This window comes from Camelina sativa, chromosome 4 (genome assembly GCF_030686135.1).
Source record: "Camelina sativa cultivar CO46 ecotype springtype chromosome 4, ASM3068613v1".
Classification (NCBI taxonomy): domain Eukaryota; kingdom Viridiplantae; phylum Streptophyta; class Magnoliopsida; order Brassicales; family Brassicaceae; genus Camelina; species Camelina sativa.
The window spans coordinates 28,881,155-28,905,283 of record NC_141883.1 but is presented as its reverse complement, the minus strand read 5'-3'; the positions used below and the strand labels follow the sequence as shown (position 1 = coordinate 28,905,283).

Genomic DNA, 24,129 nt, shown 5'->3' with positions numbered 1-24,129 from the left:
TCTCTGAGCTTAGAAACCAATGTCACCGAATCATGGATTTAGAATCATACTATAACCCAAATAAAAATTCAATAAAACAAACAAAATTCATCTATCTAAGACGAAGATGCAATCCTAGAGTAATGGTGGAGCATGGAGGACGAAAAATAAATTACTCAGGATTAAAATGATATGGAATTTCACATTAACCACACTAACCAGTAACCACCGGTTATTATCCAGCAAATAAAGAAAGACCAATCTTTACAATATATGTTTCACCTAATTAGGAAAGCTTCATGATTGTGTCAACTCACTAGATCCTTTATTTCCGAGTTAGAACATCTAGTTAAAAAATTAGTATCTGGATTTACTATTTTTTTGAAATGCTTTGGATTTTAGAGTTTAGCTAAATATAACACTGGACACACACATATGGTAAAAAGTCCAAATGTATGGATTCTAGCATCCGTTATATATTGTATATGGTAAAAAATGTTATATTTTGTATATGGTAAGTAAAATATACGGTATATGGTAAAAAGTGAAATGTATGGATTCTAGCATCTGTTACGAACAAACTGATATAAATATTTTGTTTTATAAAATATAAAGTTACTCCTTTCAAATTGAGAGAAGCGGAGAAACCGAGAAAGAGTCATTCAAACAAAGAATAAATAACAAAATAAAAAAGATTATTTTTTTTCCTTTTTTCTTGATATATATTACCTTTTTATATAAATATAGATATTCTTTTCAAAATTTCAAATATTTTCTTCTGAAAAAGTTAATAGTCAAAATTTTATTTTCCATTTATATAAATATTAACTTGTTTCCTTTTTTCTTGATATACTTTTCTTTTTATAAACATAGATATTCTCAAGATATATTGTATGCAAACTTTCAAATAATTACTTTTAAAAAAGTCAAGAATCATTATATTTTTTCCAATTATAAAAATATACATAAACAAATAGCTTTTACAAAATATATCCAACTTTAAATAATATAAAAATACAGTACACCAGTTTCATCGAAAAAGGCATTTGTACTATTTACATATATAAAAAAATTAGGGTATCCACAAGGAAACCTTACCTTGGGAATATATAAACCCAACTCTCGACCTCCCACAACAAACATAAACCTAAAACGGCAAAGCCTTACGTCAAATACACAAATTAAAACTTGAGCGCCGTCTAGCTCTGCAAGTACGATCTGTAACTCCATCTTGACACAAAAGCAGAGATGAGTTCTAAGATCAGATCCCGCCGTTAGATCGAGTCATGGTCTGGCCTTATAGAAAGGTACTTTCATTTACTTTTTTTTCTTTTTGTTTACTGAGCCGAGCGTCGTCTAAAACATGGTCTTTCTCCTATAGGTTCATGGTCTTATTTTCCATGTTAGGGCCCAATTTTCACCAGCCGTGTGTCTCTTTTGTCTTGTTTCCAAGATGAACCAACAAGGTTTTGTTGTGATTTATCTCTCCAACCGAATTTTCCATTTACTTACATCAAACCGTTCACCATTCTAAATCCAACATAGTGGATTCTAAGTCCAATACAGCGGATACTAAGTTCAACATAGCGTAATAGTTTTTTGTAGTAAATATAATTTAGAAAAAGCATTGGACATATTCCAAGATATGCAAAATAGATCGATAAATTGTGTAGGAATAAGTTTTAAATAAATGTGTTTTTCTAGTTATGTGGTGAACAGTTGCTGATACAATTACCTATATCAGCCTGATTCATTCCACCGGTTCAATGCAAGTCTATATCCGAAACAAGATGTTTGAGTTTTCACCATCCCTTATAAATCGCATGTTTCACATTGATGTCTCTAGTGTAGATAATCATATTTGTAATAATCATATCTTATGCAAAAAGAAAATTGTAACTTCAACATTTGTTTTGTAATTTTTGTTTTTATAATGATTTTTAACATTTGTCTTGCAATTTAATTTAATTTATGTTTATCATTGTTTCTGGTTTCACCTTCCAATCAATTATACAAGTTATATTTTACCCATTCCAAAACTTATCAAGAATCATACTCCCTTGATGGACAATATGCGTGTTAAGGAGAAAATATGATAATTCATGTCATGTATTTAAAATGTGTATGGATCTATTAATATCATTCACTGGATAACATTATTAAATTGGTTTCCTCTTCACAATTATTATAAACCAAAGTATACATAGAGATGTTAATCGGACTGGTCCGGTCCGGCCTGGTCCGAAATCGGTAAAGTCCGCATATGTTTGAGCCTGGCTCGGTCTGCCCCGAAATATTTCCGAGCCTATATTTCAAAATCCGAGCCCGGCCCTAACAGGGTTATAGGGCTTTTCAGATTTTTTTGGGCTTATCTTACCGGTCAATAATTCAAACTTATAAGTCTTAAAAAGCATTGTTTAAAGATGCATTGTAAAATAAATCAATCAAAATTTTAATAACCCATGTATATTCACTACAACCAACTTAATTTAAAAGAAAAAGTTTAAAACTAAATAAAATTTTATGCTTTAACCAAATAAAACTATATATAATTCATATAAAATATCATATATAAAAATTTTAAAAATATTAAGCAAGGTTATTAAGTAAATATGAAAACTTAGATTATAGTTTAAAACTTTATTTACAATAAATCATTAATCAAATAAAAATGTTAATAAAAAATACAAATATATTTGTTAAAGGGCTTTTCGGGCTAGCCCGAACCCGGTCAGGCTAAGCCCGAAAAGCCCTATAGCCCAAACGGGCTGAGCCTGAAAGGTCCGATTTTTTCTGAACATATATATTTAAGCCCGAGCCCGGTATTTTTCAGGACCGGGCCGGGCCAGCCCGCGGCCTTTGGGCCTAATTGACATGCCTAAGTATACATCACATCACAAACATATAGGCCAAGACATATAAAACTTATGTCAAAGTCATCAGTTCTCAAACGTGCGCTTCAATCTCCTCATCCCCAGCTGTAATGACCGACCAAGCCTTTAAAGGCAAATTTTACATTTCCGTCATTGAGTCATGCCTGTCTACTTTTCAAAACAAAGTTGAACAGAGCATCTAATGGCAAAACCAGAGATTTGTGCAATCCCGGACATCAAGACGCGGCAGTTTCTCCATCTGGCTGAGATTCTTGACAATTCGTCTCAGCAATTACAGAGCTTTCCTGAAACTTATTCCTCAGCTGACCACAAGCAGCACTTGCATCAAGTCTTCTATTAACATATATATATTGTATAGAATAAGAAGAGTGCTAAGCTTCCTTTTACTTAGTACTAATACATGTATATATACTCTTGTAAGTGTACATTTCTACGGTTAATGAGAAATCACTTTTACAATCTTAAAGTGTTAATATGGTATCAGAGCATAACAAAAAAATTTTCTCATTCTTGAAGTTTCGCGAGCTTAATCCATCTTCTTCAATGGTGATATCCTCTTGATTTCTTCTTTTTGACCTTCGCTATCTTCGTTTTCATCTCTGAATTGTTCAATGAGTGCCTCAAATCGACAAATCATTCTCACTTTCTTCGCGAATCTTCTATTTTTCTATCTTCAACTTTGTTCTTCCACTCTTTCATCTTTCTTTCTGTTTTTGATCTTATCTTTTGATTTCTGAGTTTCCCAAGCTCGATTCATGGCTCCATCATTGCCGATTCGTGCGAATCCAACTGATTCATCAACAGATCTGTACAACAATCCTTATTTCTTGCATAGCTCCGATCATGCGGGAATGGCTTTAGCCTCCGATCGTTTAACCACCAAAGCAGACTTTCACTCGTGGCATCGTTCTGTGCGCATGGGACTCAATGTCCGCAATAAGCTTGGCTTCATTGATGGTACAGTTTCTAAACCTCCTGAGAATCATCGTGATTATGGATCTTGGTCTCGTTGCAACGATATGGTTACGACTTGGATTATCAACTCTGTTAGCAAGAAAATAGGAGCTAGTTTGTTGTATATTCCTACTGCATAAGGGATTTAGAAAAGTCTGATGTCGAGATTCAAACAAGATAATGCTCCTCGTGTGTATGAGATTGAGCAACAATTAAGTTTGCTTCAGCAAGGTTCAATGGATGTAACTTCCTATTACACTGCCTTAGTTACTCTTTGGGAGGAATACAAGAATTATGTTTACTTGCCTTTGTGCACTTGTGGAAAGTGTGAGTGTAATGCAGCTGGTATATAGGAGACGTTGCAACAGCGAAGTCAGGTTACTAAGTTTCTTATGGGGCTTAATGCCTCTTATGAATCAACCAGGCGCCACATCTTGCTGTTTAAACCGATTCCCTCTATTGATGAAGTTTACAATATGGTCACATAGGATGAGCGACAGACGAGTGTCACACCAAAAGCTGATAGTGCTATCTTTCAGGCTTCTGATTCTAAGCCTGCTTCCTCAGCCGCTTATCCTCTTCTGAATCAGTCCTCGTTTGATGGATCTTATGATAATGCAGCTTTTGCTGCAATGCAGAATCACTTCCGACCTTATCCTTCTAATCGCGCATTGTGTACTTATTGTGGTCAGCTTGGCCATGTTGTTCAGAAGTGTTTCAAACTTCATGGCTATCCTCCAGGTTATATCCCCGGATATAAGAGTTTCTCATCTGGTTCTCAACCTTCGAGACCATTCAACTCGTTTTCTCAGCCTCAAGGATCTGCTGGATCTTATTCTCAGCCTCGAGGATCTGCTGGATCTTATTCTCAGCCAGCGCAGTCGTTTCCTCCATCGCAGTCTGTTCAGACAAAATCTCAACTTCAACCGATGGCCAATGCTGTTACGGCTTATCAAGCAGCTTCTCCTGCGACTAATGCTGTCAATTTGGATCTTACTAAGCTCAATAACGATCAAATCCAGTCTTTGATTCAACAGTATCAGGCTCATGTCACGTCTTCAGAACAGCCTGCTCCTTCCCCAAAGCTTTGTTCTTACAGATCATGGTGTAATGGATCCTCAATCATCTTCTGGTATGACTAAATTTCCTACCTCTTTTCCTTCTACATCTCTTCATTATGAGAATTACCAACTTACTTTCCAACATCAATGTCTCTCTTCCCTTTCTTCGAATTTACCTCATGGTAGATGGATAATTGATACAGGAGCCACAAGTTATGTCTGTTCTGATATGACACTTTTTCATGAGACTACATCAGTCTCTGGGTTACAGTAACGTTGCCAAATGATGCTAGAGTGGATATTACTCATAGTGGCACTGTGCATTTATCATCATCCTTAACATTGCATGAAGTTCTCCATGTTCCATCTTTCAAATTTAACTTGATTTTTGTTAGTTCTTTGTTAAAACATAACCAGTATTCTGCTCATTTTTATCCATTGTTTTGCTATATTCAGGAGCCTATTCAGGGATTGATGATTGGTAGAGGATATCTGTTTCACAATCTTTACATATACGGCAGAGATCATCAGTTGTCTGAGTTGCATTTTTCTGGATCCTTGAAGGTTGATGGAGCTCTGTGGCACCAACGCCTAGGACATCCATCTTCTGACAAGTTAAAGCATGTTCCGGGTATATCATCATTGTGTAGTTTGTCCTCTGAGTCTCCTTGTTATATATGTCATTTAGCTAAGCAAAAACGTCTTCCTTTTGAGTCTAGTGGTCATAGGTCCTCTACTCCCTTTGATCTTATTCACCTCGATGTTTGGGGTCCCTTTGCTATAGAATCTACAGAAGGTTTTAAATTTTTTCTCACCATTGTAGATGATTACAGTCGTGTAACATGGGTTTACCTATTGCATAATAAAAGTGAAGTTTCAATCAAATTGCCTTTGTTTCTTAAACTGGTTGAGAATCAATGTCAGACTACTATTAAGAAAATACGAACTGATAATGCTCCTGAACTTGTTTTTGCTGATTTGGTTAGTAGACATGCCATAGTTCATCAATATTCTTGTGCTTATACACCACAACAGAATTCTGTCGTTGAACGTAAACATCAACATCTGCTCAATGTGGCTCGTTCTCTCTTGTTTCAATCAAATCTTCCTTTAGCTTATTGGAGTGACTGTTTATTGACTGCAGTTTTCTTGATTAATAGAACTCCATCTACTGTTTTGAACAATGTTACTCCTTATGAACTTCTTGCTAAAAAGAAACCGGATTACTCTTTCTTCAAAAATTTTGGTTGTCTTTGTTTTGTTTCCACTTTACAAAAGGATAGACACAAGTTTAGTCCTCGTGCTACTGAATGTGTTTTTCTAGGATACTCTTTTGGTTATAAAGGTTATAAAGTTTTGCATCTTGATACTAATATTGTCTCTGTGTCTCGAAATGTTATTTTTCATGAAACCATTTTCCCTTTTCAAAATGTCAAGCATGCTACTCATGATGTGGACTTGTTTGGTGATGCTATTTTGCCATTATCTGTTCCGGTTGATGTTTCTCTTCCTGCATTATCTACACCATCTCATGCATCCACATCTACTTCGTCACATGCTCCTTCACCCGATACACACTCTAGTGTCATTGTTCCGGTTACAGAGACTGTTACTGCGGATACTGGGGCGTGGTCTCATTACCAAGTGCCAGGCCACGACGGAATACTAAGGCTCCATGTTACTTATCTGACTATCATCACTCTCTTAATCAAATTTCAACTTCTTCTCCTTTGAAACTCTCTACCACTCCTTACTCACTTTGTTCTGTCTTATCTTATTCTACTATCAATCCTTCGTATCAGTCATATGTTCTTTCTATAACTCTTGAAACAGAACCCAAAACTTTTAAACAAGCTATACTATCTCTGAAATGGACCAAAGCTATGGATGTGGAAATGGATGTTATGGAGCAGACAGGGACTCTTTCTGTTGTTTCATTGCCACCGGGTAAGAACGTTGTTGGCTGCAAATGGGTTTATACTATTAAGCATAACTCGGATGGCTCTATTGAACGGTACAAGGCCCGTCTAGTTGCCAAAGGATACACACATCAAGAAGGTGTTGACTATATTGATACTTTTTCACTTGTTGCTAAACTTGCTAGTGTCAAGCTTGTCTTAGGGTTGGCTACCAAGATGGGTTGGAGCTTAACTCAGATGGATGTTACTAATGCATTTCTGCATAGTGACTTGGAGGAGGAGATTTACATGAGTTTGCCTGAAGGATATACACCGACATCTGGCGTTCTTCCACCAAATCCAGTTTGTCGACTTCATAAGTCTCTTTATGGTTTGAAGCAAGCCTCTCGCCAATGGTACAAATGTTTATCTAAGGCGCTTCTTGATGAGGGTTTTGAACAATCTCCTGCTGATGATATGTTGTTCGTTAAGGAAACTAACGTATTCTACACTGCAGTGTTGGTTTACGTTGATGATATACTAATTGTCAGCAATAATGATGCGGCTGTTATGAGCATCACGGCGGCTCTTGCTCGACAGTTCAAGACTAAGGATCTAGGGCCTGCTCGTTTCTTTCTAGGCTTGGAGATTGCTTGTAACTCAGAAGGATCTCTGTTTGTCAGAGGAAGTATTGTTTGGACTTACTGGCTGATTCTGGTCTTCTTGGTTGTAAGCCAAAATCAACCCCAATGGACTACAAGAAGGTCTTGACTAAAGGTTCAGGTACGCTTTTATCTGATGATCGGCCTTATTGGGAACTTGTTGGTCGCCTGTTATATTTGTGCATCACACCCCCCGATATTACATTTGCGGTGAATCGCTTGAGCCAGTACTTGTCTTGTCCAACTGATGTTCACTACAAAGCTGCTCTTCGTATCCTGAAGTATCTCAAGATTAACCCTGGACAAGGTTTATTCTTCTCTGCTCATACGGATATATGCCTCAATGGTTTTTCTGATGCTGATTGGGGAACCTGTTTGGAGAGTAGGTGTTCTATCACTGGTATGTGTGTGTTTCTGGGTACTTCTCTTATTTTTTGGAAGTCGAAGAAACAGGATGTTTGCAGTAACAGTAGCACAAAAGCAGAGTACCGAAACATGGCAGTCACCACGAAAGAACTTCTTTGGCTTGATCAGATGGTGAAGGACTTGCATATCAAGGTTGATTGTCCTGCAAAGCTGTTCTGTGACAACAAATCAGCAATGCACATTGCCAATAACCCAGTTTTTCATGAGCGAACTAAACATGTTGAGATTGATTGTCATGTCACTCGTGATCGGGTTAAGAGTAGTTTTCTGAAGGTTTTACATGTCTCTACTGAAAACCAGCTGGTTGACATCCTTACCAAACCGTTGCAGCCGGCTCCGTTCTACTCTATTCTCAACCGTTTATCAGTTTCAAGCCTCTTTCTTCCACGGGAAGTTTTGGCTTGAGGGGGGTATATTAACATATATATATTGTATAGAATAAGAGGAGTGCTAAGCTTCCTTTTACGTAGTACTAATACCTGTATATATACTCTTGTAAGTGTACATTTCTACGGTTAATGAGAAATCACTTTTACAATCTTAAAGTGTTAATATCCTCTTGTTTGCCTGACGCTGGCAGTTATCTTACGTGACTCCAATGCAGCTGCAAACGCTAGGACCTGCACATTTGGTTTAACAGAAGCGATTTAAGGAACTTTTATTTGTATTTATTTAATGAGGTTCTAAATTCAAATACCAAAAACCGAATGCTTGAGCTTAATGGTTTAGTAACATACCGCTTTCTTGTAAGGTCGCTTGTACTCTGATCCTTCTATCGGGTTGTAAGGTATCAAGTTAACGTGATAAGTTTTACCCCATTCACGGAGTAGCTTTGCGAGTTCCACCGCATGCTCAACTTTGTCATTGACACCAGCTGCATCATATCAATTTTAAAACTTAGATTAGGTAATATAATGTGGGAGACAAAACAGAAAAAATTTGTTTACTGCAAGTCTCACACACCTAGAAGGGCATATTCGAAGGAGACTCGTCTATTTGTTTCTTGGAAGTAATCACAACAATCCTTCATAATTGCTTCTAGCGGATAAGCCTTGGCACTTGGTACAATTTTTCTCCCGGAGACTCTGATTTGGCGCATGTAAGCTGATTCACCAAAAGCACAGCTCAAGAGTAAGTAAATAATATGAAAACACTAATATCATTAAGATGTGACCGATCACAGAGCATATGTTACATGATTAGAAATTAAGAATTGATGATATGTTTGAGGTATGTTGACCTAAGAAAGCTGAGTAAAGTAAAAAATATCATTTTAGTTTTTGACCAACACATGAATCACGTGAATAAAACCAGAAAGTGAGTACGCACCTGACAGCTAAGGTCGACTGAAGCTTATGAGAGGCAAGTTTCTTGATTTTGTTTGGAACACCTACTGTTGATATTGTAATCATTCGTTGCCCGATTTCAATGTCCTAAGTAAATGAAAAGCATACTGCTGTCAAGTGAGTGCTATGTCTTATTGTTTTACAATTATGCAGAGAAATAAAATCATATACTTGTGCACAGCAACATGATTTTTTAACGGTCAAGTCTTTTTGTTGACTTGCCAATTAACTTACAGTGCCTAGATACTTAGCAAGAACTTCAATTATATCTACACAGAACAATGTCAAAATGCAAGAATGGCTTACCTTGTTCATACAACGATGAGCATCAAGCACTGACTTTAGGTTCAACATCGGCTCACCCATTCCCATGAAAACCACATTTGTCACCCTATGCTTGAACACGTCTTCAATAGCCAACACCTAGACATTTAAAATTACACTTGTAAACAAAAGCCACATTTACATTTTTTACTAAGAATTCTTCTCCCGGGTCTCTCAAGTGGGAACAAACATCTGTTTCTTAACACTTATGCCTCTCTATGATAAGACGTTTACGATCAGATCAATAGACTGTTACTAGTAATAATTGTGAATCTGTGATTAACAATCTTGTTATTTCTCAAATTTACATTATGTGATTGCCAAAAAAAAACTATACATGACTTACATTCAAAATTTCATGCTTAAAACTACACATATATTTTTTTTTTTCGGAAAATTATAAGATCACTCACATTTTTTGGATTAAAAAAAAATGTAGTATGACGGAAACGTTTTAATATATAAACCCACCCACGTCACTCATTAGGACTTCAGAAACCTAAACCTATAGCCGTGACATCAAAAAAAAAAAAACATAAGCGGCAAGCGCCGCCAAGCTCTGCAAACTCATTCCTTAAAAAGAGATCGAGAAAAGAGCCACTTTGGTGAAATACAAAAGTTGTGTTGGATTAAAAGGTCTTAATCTGCTGTTACACTGATGGGGTTCGAAGATCTCTGCTGTTAGATTGATTCGACATCTTGTCACACCTTAAGGTACTTTTTAGCTAGTTCTTCCTTTGAGTAGCCAGTAGCGCTAGGTTGGGGACTAGGAATGAGATTAAGTTTGACTAGTTGGTTTAATGACAATATCTTCGATGATACGGTGTCTCGTCTCAACCTGTCTGTTTTTGGTGCCATTGGAATACATACGGCTGTTTTCAAGTTGAAACGACATGGCTTTGTGATTTTTCTCTCCAAGCGAATGGTGATACTCAAACTATCCATAATATATATATATTGAGAAAGTCACTTTTGAGATAATGAAACTTGGTTAGATTTTTTAGCACCATTAGCTAGAAACACTTGGTTTTATGAATTTTATCTCAAATGAAAGATTTATGTGGGATAGTTTGAGTTGATCAGATGGTAGAAATGGGATATAGATCTATGTTTTAGTCTTTACCATATCAACAAGTTGTAGAATTAGTTGATCGAATGGTAGAAACATAGGTCATCAAATCCTATATAGGTATTCAAGTATATGCAAAAGAGTAAGATGGATCTTGATATATCATTGAGATAGTTGGCATATATGAGAATATGCAAAAGAGAGATGAATTCTGATCATCTTTGTAGTAGTAGACATATTCTAGGATATGCAAAAGAGTAAGATACATGGTTGTGATGAAGGAAATTACAAAAGATAAGTGATTTTGCAAGAAAGACGAAGAAGCGAAGATGTGTACGTGAGTGTGTTAAGGTGATCAATTCATGAGTTCTTCACTTGTAATTTTCTCTTATCATTGTACTGGTCTTTTGGCCGAGTCTTATGTTGTATGAAGTTTCATTATTAATAGCAAAATTTCTTCTTCTTTTTTTGTTCATTATTTATATACCTTTCACTGCTCAATCAAATAACCAGTTTCGTCGCTATGTACTTCTGATATTCTTGCAGTTCGATCACTAGGCTACACATCGATTATATTAATGTTTGTGGCTTATTAAGTTGTGTTTTCTTAGAAAGAAAAGTTACATTTGAATCTGATAGTCTAACATGTTTCGTTTCGGGAAGATACATTAGAAAAAATCTCATGACAAATGGAATCAAACAAGCATTTGAACGGCATCAAAGGTAAAAATCAAATTAGAATCTCTGAGCTTAGAAACCAATGCCACCGAATCATGGATCATACTATAACCCAAATAAAAATTCAATAAAACAAACAATTGATCTATCTAAGACGAAGATGCAATCTAGAGTAATGGTGGAGCATCGAGGATGCAAAATAAATGACCATGATTAAAATGATATGGAATTTCACATTAACCACACTAACCAGAAACCACCGGTTATTAATTTATTATTATCCAGCAAATAAAGAAAGACCAATCTTTACAATACATGTTTCGCCTAATTAGGAAAGCTTCATGATCGTGTCTGTCAACTCACGAGATCATTTATTTCCAAGTTAGAACTTAATTAGTTAAAAAAATATATATCTAGATTTAATATTTTTTTGAAATGCTTTGGACTTTGGAGTTTGGCCTTAGGTGTTATTGTCCAAATCACTACAAACAGTTACGTAGCTAAATATAACACTGGACACACACACGTATATAGCTATCATACAGAATATTCTAAATAAAATGAAATATATTGTGTATGGTAAAAAGTGAAATGTATGAGATTTTAGCATCTGTTACGGAACAAACTAAAATTTTATTTTATTTTATAAACATATAAAGTTACTCCTTTGAAATTGAGAAGCCGAGAAACAGAGAAAGACTTATTCAAATAAGGAATTACAAAATAAAAAAGATTAATTTCTTTCCTTTTTTCATGATATATTTTACCTTTATATTTAAATATTCTTTTCTTTATATTTCAAATATTTTCTTCTAAAAAAGTCAATAATCAATATATTATTCTTCAGTTATAAAAATGTTAATTTGTTTCCTTTTTTAATATACTTTTCTTTTTATAAACATAAATATTTTCAAAATATATTATACCAGAATTTCAAATATTTACTTCTGAAAAAGTCAAGAATCATTATATTTTTTTCCAATTATAAAAAAATTAAAAATGTACATAAGTAAACAGCTTTTACAAAATATATCCAACTTTAAATAATATAATACAGTGTACATTAGTTTCATCGAAAAAGGCTTTTGTACTATTTACATTAAAAAGAAAAATTAGGGTATCCAACAGGGAAACCTTACCTTGAGACTATATAAACCCAACTCTCGACCTCTCATAAACCTAAACCTAAAACGGCAAAGCCTGACGTCAAATACACAAAAGAGTTAAACTTGAGCGCCGTCTAGCTCTGCAAGTACGATCTGTAACTCCATCTTGACACAAAAGCAGAGATGAGTTCTAAGATCAGATCCCGCCGTTAGATCGAGTCATGGTCTTGTCTTATAGAAAGGTACTTTCATTTACTTTTTTTCTTTTGTTTACTGAGCCGAGCGTCGTCTAAAACATGTTCTTGTCTTATAGGTTCATGTCTTATTTTCCATGCTGGGGACCAATTTTCACCAGCCGTGTGTCTCTTTCGTCCTGCCCGTCCCGATTGTTTTTGGTGTCATCGGAATATTGAGATCTCTTTCCAAGATCAACCAACAAGGTTTTGTTGTGATTTTTCTCTCCAAGCGAATTTTTCATTTACTTACATCTAACCATTCACTATTCTAAGTCCAACATAGCGGATTCTAAGTCCAACATAGCGGATTATAAGTTCAACATAGCGGAGTGATTTTTTGTTCTAAAAATAAACTAGAGAATTCATTGAACATATTCAAGTAGATTCATAAATTTTGCAGGAATATTATTCAAATAAAGAATTTTCTAATTATATAGTGAATAGTTGCTAATACAATTACTTATATCTGATTGCTTTTGAAGTTTATGTAATATTATATTTCAGGATATGCAAAAAAAATTGTAACTTTTGATTTTGTAATCAAATTTTATTTTCTACTACATTTGCTTTGTAATTTTTGTTTTTATAATAATTTTTAACATTTGTATTATCACTTTTAAAGGAAATTTATGTTTATCATCGCTTGTGGTTTCACCTTCTAATCAATTATATAAGTTATATTTTACCCATTCGTAAACTTATTAAGAATCATATATATATACTCCCTTGATGGACATAATATGTGTATGCGTGTTAAAGGAGAAATATGATAATTCAGGTCATGTATTTAAAGTTTGTATGGATTTGATCTGTTAATATCATTCATAGGATAACACTATTAAATTGGCTTCCTCGTCACAATTATAATAAACCAAAGTATACATCACAAACATATAGGCCAAAAACATATATAAAACTAATGTCAAGAGTCGTCAGTTCTCAAACGTGCTTCAATCTCTTCATCCCCAGCTGTAGTGACCGACCAAACCTTTAAAGGCAAATTTTACTTTTTCGTCATCGAGTCATGCCTGTTTTCAAAACATAGTCCCATGGCAAAACCAGAGACTTGTGCAATCGAGGACATCAACACGCGACAGCTTCTGCATCTGGCTGAGATTCTTGACTATCCGTCTCAGCAATTACAGGGCTTTTCTGAAACTTATTCTTCAGCTGACCACAAGCAGCACTTGCATCAAGTCCTCTTGTTTGCCTGACGCTGGCAGTTATCTTACGCGACTCCAATGCAGCTGCAAACGCTAGGACCTGCACATTTGGTTTAAAGAAGCGATTTAAGGAACTTTTATTTGTAGTTTTCAATGAGGTTCTGAATTCAAACACCAAAAACACAAATGCGTAGGCTTAATGGTTAGTAACATACCGCTTTCTTGTAAGGTCGCTTGTACTCTGATCCTTCTATCGGGTTGTAAGGTATCAAATTTACGTGATAAGTTTTACCCCATTCACGGAGTAGCTCTGCAAGTTCCACCGCATGCTCAACTTTGTCATTGACACCAGCTGCATCATCATTTTTAAACTTATATTAGGTGATGTAACGTGGGAGACAAAACAGAAAATTTGTTTCATTGCAAGTCTCACACACCTAGAAGGGCATATTCGAAGGAGACACGTCTATTTGTTTCCTGGAAGTAATCACGACAATCCTTCATAATTGCTTCTAGCGGATAAGCCTTGGCACTTGGAACAATTTTCTCCCGGAGACTCTGATTTGGCGCATGTAAGCTGATTCGCCAAAAGAACAGCTCAAGAGTAAGTAAATAATATGAAAACATGAAAATCAATAAGATGTGACTGATCCAGAGCATATAGCATATGTTACATGATTAGAAATTAAGCATTCATGATATGTTTGTGGTATCTTGACCAAAGAAAGCTGATTAAAGTAACAAAGAATCATTTTAGTTTTTGACCAACACATGAGTAAAAGCAGAAAGATGAGGACGCACCTGACAGCTAAGGTCGACTGAAGCTTATGAGAGGCAAGCTTCTTGATTGTGTTCGGAACACCTACTGTTGATATTGTAATCATTCGTTGCCCGATTTCAATGTCCTAAGTAAATGAAAAGCACACTGCTGTCAAGTGAGTGCTATGTCTTATTGTTTAACGATTATGCAGAGCAATAAAATCATATACTTGTGCACAGCAACATGATTTTTTAATGGTCAAGTCTTTGTGTTGACTTGCCAATTAATTTACAGTGCCTAGATACTTAGCAAGAACTTCAATTATATTTACACAGAACTATGTCAAAATGCAAAATTGGCTTACCTTGTTCATACAACGATGAGCATCAAGCACTGACTTTAGGTTCAACATCGGCTCACCCATTCCCATGAAAACCACATTTGTCACCCTATGCTTGAACACGTCTTCAATAGCCAACACCTAGACATTTAAAATTAAACTTGTAAACACAAGCCACATTTACATTTTTTACTAAGAATTCTTCTCCCGGGTCACTCAAGTGGGAACAAACATCTATTTCTCAACACTTCTGCGTCTCTATGATGAAACGTTTACGATCAGATCAATAGACTTCTTCGAATCATTGCATAATGTATTCTACTTAAGATCTGAGCCTAAGTGTTTTTATCTTGGAACCAAACCACAAATTCATAAATCTGTAACCATGCTCTCTTTTTGATCATCATTCCAATCCAAATAAGATTCCTTTGAACATATTTCAATTCACATAATCCATAAACTGCAGAAAACAAGAGGTAGTACTAGAAGCAAACCTGCTCAATAATTTCATGCCGCTGAAGATTTCTTGAGAACCCTCCTTTTCCCGTGGCACAAAAGGAGCAACGCAGAGGACATCCAACCTAAAGCAGAACTCCAAGACATCAGTTTTATAACTTCAATTATGAAAAGCCAAAAAAAAAAACAAATCTCTAACAATAAGAAAGTCAAATCCACCTGGGAAGAGACACAGGCAGTGAGGCGCGTTATGCCCTTCTCTTCTTCTTGAACAGGTATACCAACAGTTTCGACCAATAGGTTATCTTCAAGCTTTAGCAACAACTATACGAAAGAAAAACAAAACAGAAACCTTAAAGACTTAATCAAACACAAACTTAAGCAAGAAAAAATCTCAACATTGACAGACAAAGTTACCTTAATGGTACCATCAGTTGCGGTAACAGTTTGGTAAATGGGTGATCTTCCCACTTTAAATCCACCATCCACAAGTTCTTTACGAAACGTTTGTGGCACTTTAAAGCATCATTGAAATTGAAGATTGGTTAATGTCAAGAAAGATGAAAATATTCAGACAAAACAAAGAACTTGGTGTGAATTTGCTCACGATTGCTAAAGTCTTCAACTTTACTAGCTTTCCTCTTGTAAATGAGATGATGGAGCTGCTTCCCTCTGTACCCTTCCTGCAAAATTAAAAAATCAGAACTTTATCGACTAAATCAACCCGAATCATTCTTAAATTGAAAAAAAAATGGATCTTTACTTGACCGAGGTTGATAGCGAGCTGTTGAAGCTCAGGCTCCGTCATTCCGAGGAGAACCTGCGAGTCAATGTGTGGAGTACGCGCCGGTTTGGTTGAGGCCGGTTTAGGAGAAGGTACGACGGTTGTGGCGGCAGCGGCGAAGGCGGTAGCGAAGGAGTGACGACGCACTACCATACGAGAGATGGGAACAGAGAAGACTAGGTTTTGGAGCATAGCCATGGTATTGGTTGTTGTCGTCATCATAGCTTCGAATTCGATCACTCACTCAGAAGTTGGAACTTGGAAGAAGAAGACAGTAAACCCTTTTCTTCTGCGGCTAAAACCTCTATGCAACTCTCTCTTCAAGACTTCAAGTTCGATTAGTTTTTTTGCTCACTAAGCGGATAAGCCGAAAGAACGTCACGCAGTTTGAATGCAGAATCAAGAAGCGGCACGAACTCTTCACTTGCACTTCAGTAATTCTTAACCGGGAAAATTAGACCGAATTATACCAAAATGTTAACACTGAAACCAAATCAGAGTTTGTGTATATCTTGTAAGACACCCTGTGCCATCAATTAAAGTGTTAAAACGGTTGTGTTTTGCTTTTCGTTTGTAACTTGATGCAAATATATCGTAAGGTTGGATTTTAAATGACATTCCAAATTTTGATTAAGAAGATTAGTTGGGATAAATAGAAATTGACCATTGTTATAACTTTACATCCATACAAATATACAATACGTTATTCAATAATGTCTATATAGTGTATAATTTCAGTAGCCAATAAAACTCGAATTCGGATTTTTGCTATTCTTTGTATCAATTTAACTTCTACTAGTATTTTGGGCTAATATCATATATATATAAAAAAGTTCGAATTCAAAATTACGGTTAGGGAAAAAAATTGAAAGAACAAAAATACAAAGAGTGTTATAACACAAGAGGCAAAAATGACCTCATCATATATACTTCACTCGATATAAACAGCATACAAGGAAGCCTAAGGCCAAACATGTTCTCTGGTATGGGACATGTAACCGAAAAAATGTAATGCATTCGTTATCATTCTCCACATGCACGGTTTGTCCAGAACTGTGTTCAATCCGTCCAAAACGGATATGTACGCAGTTTCAAGTACCCACCGGAAAAATGTTCATCCTGGAATTCAGTTACCAGCTTGACCTGTTTTCCGAATCTTATAAGCTTAAACGCGGTTCCTGCCAAAAGGTTTTTGTGGAAACCGTTTTTCGGATGACTTAGAACCAGTTTTTAAACCTAGTTTCTTGGTATCCTTAACCGGATCGGTCTGACTTGGTTTTCCCAAATTGTCCTGAAGTTGTTGCAAGGCACGGACCACTTGGTCCATGGTCGGGCGCGACTTTGGTTCGAATGAGAGACACTGCACCGCAATGCTGGCCAATCTCACGGCTTCTTCAGGTAGGTACTGTGTGTCTATCCGAGTGTCAACGATTAGGAGAACCTTGCGTTTGCTTGTGAGGTGCGGTCGAGCCCAATCCACAAGGTTTTCTTCTTTAGCCGGCCTGTTATGGTCCAACGCTTGTTTACCCGTTAAAATCTCTAGAAGCACAACTCCAAAACTGTACACATCGCTTCTTGCATTCAAATGACCTGAAATGGATTACAAAAATGGAGATACAAAACAAAGATTCAAACCATTATCCATATGCTCGTAGAATATTTGATCAAACTAGTCATAATTCATATTTGAGGATAGGTAGATTTTTACCTGATGACATATACTCGGGAGCAGCGTAGCCATATGTACCCATGACCCTTGTACTAACATAACTCAGATCACCCATTGGACCGTCCCTAGCTAGTCCAAAGTCAGATAGTTTTGCGTTGTAGTCCTGTTTAAGGGAAACAAAGTCATCAGTAAAATACTTAAAAGACATCTAACTACTTATTTGAAAATATATTTCTCAACATACCGCATCAAGTAAGATGTTGGAGGCTTTAATGTCTCGGTATATCACTTTGACGGGATCGCTGTGAAGAAAAGCAATCCCCTTTGCTGCATCAAGCGCAACCTTGATCCGTAGAAACCATGGGAGTGGCTTAAAATATGCACCTCCTACATCAAAACCATTTTTCATTAGAACCTAAATACCAAAAAAAACAAAAAACATAGAAGTGATCATCAAAGATAAGATGATCCATGGGACTCACTTCTGAATAGATGATTCTCAAGACTTCCTTTTTGCATAAACTCGTAGACAAGAAGACGGTGTTCATCCTCTACGCAATAACCGATAAGTTTAACAAGATTTGGATGACTCAGTTGCCCCAAGTAGTTGATCTCAGTCTGAATTCAAAACAGAACACAACAAATCAGACTCAAAACACACACACACACACACACAAATAGTCACACTCAGCACATAACTCCAAGTTTGAGGAAATGAAAGCACTGTACCAGCCATTCACGGTGACCTTGAAAACCTTCTTTGTTAAGCCTTTTAACAGCGATGACCAAACCGGTTCCAGGTTTAGTCGGAGTGAGAGTGGTCTCATCTAACCAACCTTTAAAGACACAACCGAAGCCACCTTCTCCGATAACACTATCCGGTCTGAAGTTTCTGGTGGCGAGTTTGAGTTCGTTAAAGGTGAAGCTTTTGACAGGGGTCGAACTCAATATCTCCCCTTCCGTCTTCTGAGCTGCAGCTACAGTCGATGAAGATTTCCGACTCGAAAGACTTAGACCGAACAGATCGCTGCTCTTACCTACACAAACACACCATTTCCAAAATTGGAGCTAAATCAAAATCGGAAATTTCCTTTCTTTTTTATGTTAAACACATGAATCGTGATGAGTAGAACAGAGCGATGCATAATTCTTGATTTTCTTGTGAAAAAATCAAGAAAATTGATAGTTGGAGAGAGAGAGAGAGAGAGAGATAGTACCACTGTGGAAGAGGTCGGCTTTGACTCGAGAACTGAAGCAAGAACCCATTAGCTAAGAACAGATTCGTTTTCTCTGTTTTGATTCTTGATCGTTCCTTTTTAGCTTCTTGAGCAGATTGTGTTGTAAGCAGAGAAGAAAAAAGAGAGAAATATAGAAACTTTCGACCAACAAAGGCAAAAAAACGAAAAAGATATAAAAGATGAGAGAGAGAGATGTGAACAGATATGGCAAAGGAAAGAAGAAAGAGAACAAAGTTTTGGTTTTGGGTTTGGTGTTTAATGAGAAGCACGAGGGGGTGACTAGAAGAAGAAGAAGAAGAAGAATGGTCTTTTTTTTTCTTTGTGGATGTGTGAAAAAAAGTCAAACAAATGGACACAGAAAAAAAAAAAAAAAAAAAAAAGGTATAGTTCGGCGAAAAGATAAAGGTCGTTGGATTCTATTTGATCAAAATGATATGGTGACCCATTTTTTATAAGAAGTCTTTTGGCAATATCCTAAACGTTTTGGCTGACAAAAAAAAAGAAGACATTTTTAGTCAAAAATTACTTGTTTGGGTGCTGTTTTGTTACTACGGTGCGTGTCTGAATTATTACCATTAACGGGACGACAAACAAACACCGGAACATGACGTTTGTCAATCGTAACAAGTTGTTTGATTTGGTTACTCGACGTTAATTGGTTTGTGTGTGTGTAAGCAGAAAACAACACTTAAAAGTTACCAATTAACAACCGGCCAAATTAATCCCCTATATAAAATGAGATTTAAAAAATTTGGTGCATTTTGAATAGATGTGGATAGGTCTATATATTAATGTTTGTACCAGGATTTGTTTTAACTTAACCTGTAGAATAATACACTGTCGAAAATCTAATCACCACCATACACCAATGAAAAAATCGAGATCTCATGTCCATTTTACTTAGTTTTCTATCTCGTACGGAACTGGTTTTTTTCTTTCTTTCTAGATATATGAAGCTTTACATACAAGATACATTGACCCAAGATATATAAATTAATACAAATGCTTATAAAAAAGTCATAATAATCAGGAATTCATAAAAATGGAATATAGGTTTGACTTGGGTGGTAGGTTTTTTGTGAATTTATGAGTCGCGTATTGTTTTATACGTCGTTGTCTTGTTTGGTATGGCTTGGACTTTTGAATCCAAAAAACTTTTCTTAAGAAGATTATTTTCGATAATACGGGTTGGACAACTTTGACGTACGGAGGCACCCACTTGGACTTTGCCCTGTCTTCCACACATTTGCTACAAATTAAAATTCACCTTTCTATACACTACTAATTCAGAAAGTCTTTAGCTTTTCTTGTTCTCTCTTACACATAGTTTACATTAGATTTGATTTCTCTGGCTGAGATGTCGATTTTTGTTTGTTTAACTGTTACAAAAATAAAATTTACATCTCGGTTGTTGCAACAAATGATTTCAAATAACATTCTGATATTCATACATGTCTTTGTATCCATATACAGTATGTGTATGTATTCATATTATCATATATGATCTTTCAAGAGTATGTATATCAGTATATGTAAATGCCTCCAGTTGAATCATAAAGGCGATGTTACAGATAACTTTTTCCACATTTTATGGAAAAGTAATAAATTCTAAAAGTAAATTATGAGCACACAGGTTTAAATATTTAGTAAAAAAATAATAAAACGGTTTAATTATTTTGGTCGTGTCCCAACAATCCAACATCGGGTGTGGGTATATATTGATAATTCAGTTTGGATATTAGTAAGTAATATGCCCACAGGCCCAAAAAGCCCACAAATAAAGAAAGTAAAGGCTTAAATATTATACTTTTGGTTTCCTCATATTTTTTTTAGTAGTTTCTCTCTTTTTTTTTTTTTTGAAATAAGTTTGTTATTCATAATTTATTTTTATTTTTTAATGTAAAGCAAGACAAAAAAAAAAGTGTAAAGAAAATCAAAGCAATTAAAATCAGATAAAAAAAACAAAGTACACTATACCGCTTTGAATTGAAACCGTATGTGTTAAATCAATACTATAAACTTTTTTTAACAAGGAATGCATTTATATTTTTTTAATTATATAATAAACATTTTATGCTATAAAAAAAATGTTTACAAAGAGCAGCTTTTATAAACGCATAATGTCTTTTAGGTACTATCCATTAATCAATCAACAATGTGTTAATAAATATATATATGACCACTTTGAATTGAAACCATATGTTTTTAACTTATCAAACTATAAAAACTTTATAAACAAGGAAATAGGAATGCATTTATATTTTGGTATTAATTAGTAGATGGATATAGTGGTCCGAGTCAGCTAATTTTTTTTTTTTAAAAGCCACCTTTTAACTTCGTCCCCAAGCCAAACTTTTAATTTCAAGATTGTCCTCTACGCTCCACCTCAGTTTCAGTTTTACCTGTTTAGCCCTACACCCATCGCTCTGTTAGAGATATTGAGATAAGTTAAAAACTAATTATAGTTTTTTCAGGTAAATGAATATTACCAAATATTCGGTCTTGGTTCATTTTTTATAATATTTTTGTTATTATCTTTTCGTTTCGTTTACAGTTTTTTTTTTTTTTTTTTTATCATTTAAGCTGATAAGGGCATTTTAGTCATTTGACGAGAGTATTATATTAACCTCTCCTTCGCTTCATCTTCCTTTTCGCCTGCCTATCTTTCTGGATTGTTCTCTTTTCTCGCCTAAAAGAACCTTCAAGCTCTCTCTCTCTCTCAATAAATCAATCACACAAGACTCGTGAAAGAGTAACGAAACGCGTTTTTCGAGAATTGTACAGACTCATTTCTATTCAATTTCAATTTGAATTTGGCAATAAGTTTCTGGGTTTGAATTTTTTTTGGGGTTACCTCGAGAAGAGAAGAGAAATCGAATTAGGGAAACGATGGGGATGGATTTGAGGGCGGAGGAATTGTGGAATCAAGGGAGAGACTCTAGCCACGACGGAGAACGTGACCTAGGTCTCATGGTTACTGATTTTATCGAGACCGGAGGTGGTGGTAGCGGTGGTGCTGCTGATTCCTGGTGCAGCAGCGACAGCGATTCTGGATTTCCTGATCCTTCTTACCTTTCCGATAAGATTCAGGTATCATCAACAAACATCTCACGATTTTGATTTATCTTAAAATTCAACGGTGTGTTCCTGTATATAATCTGGGATCAGTTGTATTTTGGATATGAATTTTTGAATTAGGAGGCTGATTATAGTGTTGTGATGATGCTAGAACAAGGTTTAGTATCATACATTTTAGAGGAGTTAACTTATATAGATGGTTGATTTGTGTGTGATTGTGTTTGGTTTTGGTTTTTGTGATCATTGAACTTGGAAATGGTAGCTTTGGCTCTGTATACAGTTGCTAGGAAGCGTACATTATGTCACATTCCTAATATTGAGACTAGAGGTTTTCTAAAGAAGGTGGTGAGCACTTTTTCATAAAACAGTCTTGGCCACTCTCCTAGTTTCAGAGATTTGTCAGAATGGTAGCTTAATCATGTTTAGAGTTTGCTGTATGTGGTTCATGTATTTTGAAGGAAAGCATGCTTTTGGTATTTTGGTTTCATGGGATAGGTGGAGAGCATTTTTATTGATTTAGATTTGTACCTCTTGCAGTATCTCAAGTACTCTATGATGGCTCAACACGAAACTGAGGTTCTCTCTGCGGTTAGGACTCTGATGCTTACCATTAAGGAGAAAGATCTTCACTCTGTCAAGTCTGGTACATGTAATGCCAGTTGCATAAGGTTTTACCTCGCAAAGCTTTTGAGACTTTCTGGATATGATGCTGCTGTTTGTTCTGCTAGATGGCAAGGCGGTGGCAAAGTTCCTGGTGGTAGGTTTTTTTTCGCTTCTATGGTTTTTCATTTTTGGCATATAAGATACTTAGAGATTGATGATATGTTTTATGTGACTTGTGTGAAAAATTTACAGGAGATAATGAATACATAGATATCATTTTGAGTGACACTGAAGTTGGCCAAGATGATCGTCTGATTGTTGACATTGACTTCAGAAGTCACTTTGAAATCGCTCGAGCAGTGGATTCTTACCAACGGATAATGGAAACACTCCCTGTGGTCTATGTAGGAACCGTGGCAAGACTAAACCAGTTCCTTCAAGTAATGGTCGATGCAGCCAAATTCTCTTTAAAGCAGAATTCAATGCCGTTGCCTCCATGGAGATCTCTGAACTACCTGCGATCCAAATGGCATTCACCCCACAAAAGGCATCTTGGTCCGATTGATCAACAAGGTCCTGGAATGTTCTTACCAGGAATGCACAGACAGTGTGCTGAGAATTTAAAGAGGCTTCAGTTTACTCTCCAAGTTGAACAAGAGTCTGAGAGATTCATGAAGAAGAAGAGCGGTTTTAGCCGCAGGAACAAACCCGACAACATAAGAATTCAAGGGGCTCGTGCTCCTTAAAGAGATTGTACAGATGTGTTTTTGGGGCATCAAGAGGCCTAAGAATTTTGCTCTGTTGAGTCGTCGTTTTTGAGTGTAATATTTTTTGCGGCTGAAATGTTTTTTTTTTTTTTTTTTTTTTTTTTTTTTTCATATGGATTCATTTGGGGGTTACACAATAATAGCCAAAGTTAGGCTTTATACGAAAGAAGATAATATACGAAGTAATACGTCAGGTAAACCATATTATATTTTCCTCAGTTCTATGATTCGCCATTGGGAGAGATTGTTCTAAAAGCATGTTTCTGTTTGGGTTTTTTTTCTTTTCCCCTTGTTGTTGTGTCTTCGATTACCAAGAAATCACTGTTATGATAAATGTTTCTTTTAGTATTCACATTTCACACCCAATGTGATATACATACAGTAAAACATCTATAAAATAATAATGTTGGACCATAAAAATTTATTGATTTATAGAGGTTTTAATTTTTCGATAATTAATAATAATTAATTTATAGAGAGACATTTCTAATTTGTAAAAAAAATCAGAAAAACTTGAAAATAAAATTTAATTGTTATAACTAATATTTTTATATAATCATATATTTTTGATATAGTAAAAATATTAGAAATGAGATCTAATAAAAAAATGTTTATATATATATATATACATATCTTTT

General features: G+C 35.6%; 4 protein-coding genes and 2 long non-coding RNA genes across 6 annotated transcripts; 3 read left to right on the top strand and 3 right to left on the bottom strand.

Moving 5' to 3' along the window:
* The first annotated feature begins 1,011 nt into the window (after positions 1-1,011).
* On the top strand, positions 1,012-1,925 carry LOC104792791 (uncharacterized). Its single transcript, XR_769111.3, has 2 exons — positions 1,012-1,286; positions 1,361-1,925. It is a non-coding gene; the product is annotated as an uncharacterized LOC104792791 (long non-coding RNA).
* Positions 1,926-8,334: 6,409 nt separating this feature from the next.
* Positions 8,335-9,645, bottom strand: LOC104784287 (uncharacterized). Its single transcript, XM_087511008.1, has 5 exons — positions 9,527-9,645; positions 9,204-9,307; positions 8,838-8,978; positions 8,612-8,748; positions 8,335-8,494 (listed from the first exon to the last, which is right to left on the bottom strand). Exons 3-5 carry the CDS (start codon positions 8,971-8,973, stop codon positions 8,423-8,425), a joined length of 345 nt encoding a protein of 114 aa, XP_087367134.1. The 5' UTR covers positions 8,974-8,978; positions 9,204-9,307; positions 9,527-9,645; the 3' UTR covers positions 8,335-8,422.
* A 2,712-nt stretch (positions 9,646-12,357) lies between these two features.
* LOC104782421 (uncharacterized) lies at positions 12,358-13,274 on the top strand. Its single transcript, XR_767008.3, has 2 exons — positions 12,358-12,639; positions 12,711-13,274. It is a non-coding gene; the product is annotated as an uncharacterized LOC104782421 (long non-coding RNA).
* Positions 13,275-13,476: 202 nt separating this feature from the next.
* LOC104782422 (uncharacterized) lies at positions 13,477-16,531 on the bottom strand. The gene is made up of 10 exons (XM_087511737.1): positions 16,116-16,531; positions 15,960-16,035; positions 15,770-15,867; positions 15,572-15,676; positions 15,391-15,477; positions 14,921-15,037; positions 14,598-14,701; positions 14,234-14,373; positions 14,012-14,148; positions 13,477-13,896 (listed from the first exon to the last, which is right to left on the bottom strand). The coding sequence occupies exons 1-10, from the start codon at positions 16,356-16,358 to the stop codon at positions 13,717-13,719; spliced, it is 1,287 nt and encodes a 428-aa protein (XP_087367863.1). The 5' UTR covers positions 16,359-16,531; the 3' UTR covers positions 13,477-13,716.
* A 406-nt stretch (positions 16,532-16,937) lies between these two features.
* On the bottom strand, positions 16,938-19,465 carry LOC104784286 (serine/threonine-protein kinase BIK1). The gene is made up of 6 exons (XM_087511007.1): positions 19,023-19,465; positions 18,535-18,842; positions 18,288-18,423; positions 18,050-18,192; positions 17,845-17,968; positions 16,938-17,726 (listed from the first exon to the last, which is right to left on the bottom strand). The coding sequence occupies exons 1-6, from the start codon at positions 19,069-19,071 to the stop codon at positions 17,302-17,304; spliced, it is 1,185 nt and encodes a 394-aa protein (XP_087367133.1). The 5' UTR covers positions 19,072-19,465; the 3' UTR covers positions 16,938-17,301.
* Positions 19,466-21,690: 2,225 nt separating this feature from the next.
* On the top strand, positions 21,691-23,690 carry LOC104782419 (uncharacterized). The gene is made up of 3 exons (XM_010507343.2): positions 21,691-22,133; positions 22,659-22,878; positions 22,977-23,690. The coding sequence occupies exons 1-3, from the start codon at positions 21,933-21,935 to the stop codon at positions 23,468-23,470; spliced, it is 915 nt and encodes a 304-aa protein (XP_010505645.1). The 5' UTR covers positions 21,691-21,932; the 3' UTR covers positions 23,471-23,690.
* The last annotated feature ends 439 nt before the right edge of the window (positions 23,691-24,129 follow it).

What these genes read in the sequence shown, in the direction of transcription:
- LOC104784286 (XM_087511007.1), bottom strand. Translation starts at nt 19,071, where the DNA reads ATGGGTTCTTGCTTCAGTTCTCGAGTCAAAGCCGACCTCTTCCACAGT. An exon ending in AGCCGACCTCTTCCACAGTG is followed by an intron (nt 18,843 to 19,022) that starts GTACTATCTCTC and finishes GTGTTTGTGTAG; the next exon opens with GTAAGAGCAGCGATCTGTTC. An exon ending in CCAACATCTTACTTGATGCG is followed by an intron (nt 17,969 to 18,049) that starts GTATGTTGAGAA and finishes TCCCTTAAACAG; the next exon opens with GACTACAACGCAAAACTATC.
- LOC104782419 (XM_010507343.2), top strand. Translation starts at nt 21,933, where the DNA reads ATGGGGATGGATTTGAGGGCGGAGGAATTGTGGAATCAAGGGAGAGAC. An exon ending in ACCTTTCCGATAAGATTCAG is followed by an intron (nt 22,134 to 22,658) that starts GTATCATCAACA and finishes TACCTCTTGCAG; the next exon opens with TATCTCAAGTACTCTATGAT. An exon ending in CGGTGGCAAAGTTCCTGGTG is followed by an intron (nt 22,879 to 22,976) that starts GTAGGTTTTTTT and finishes AAAAATTTACAG; the next exon opens with GAGATAATGAATACATAGAT.
- LOC104784287 (XM_087511008.1), bottom strand. Translation starts at nt 8,973, where the DNA reads ATGCGCCAAATCAGAGTCTCCGGGAGAAAAATTGTACCAAGTGCCAAG. An exon ending in CTTCGAATATGCCCTTCTAG is followed by an intron (nt 8,749 to 8,837) that starts GTGTGTGAGACT and finishes GATATGATGCAG; the next exon opens with CTGGTGTCAATGACAAAGTT. An exon ending in AGCGACCTTACAAGAAAGCG is followed by an intron (nt 8,495 to 8,611) that starts GTATGTTACTAA and finishes CCAAATGTGCAG; the next exon opens with GTCCTAGCGTTTGCAGCTGC.
- LOC104782422 (XM_087511737.1), bottom strand. Translation starts at nt 16,358, where the DNA reads ATGATGACGACAACAACCAATACCATGGCTATGCTCCAAAACCTAGTC. An exon ending in AGTTGAAGACTTTAGCAATC is followed by an intron (nt 15,868 to 15,959) that starts GTGAGCAAATTC and finishes GATGCTTTAAAG; the next exon opens with TGCCACAAACGTTTCGTAAA. An exon ending in CTGCCTGTGTCTCTTCCCAG is followed by an intron (nt 15,478 to 15,571) that starts GTGGATTTGACT and finishes GTTCTGCTTTAG; the next exon opens with GTTGGATGTCCTCTGCGTTG.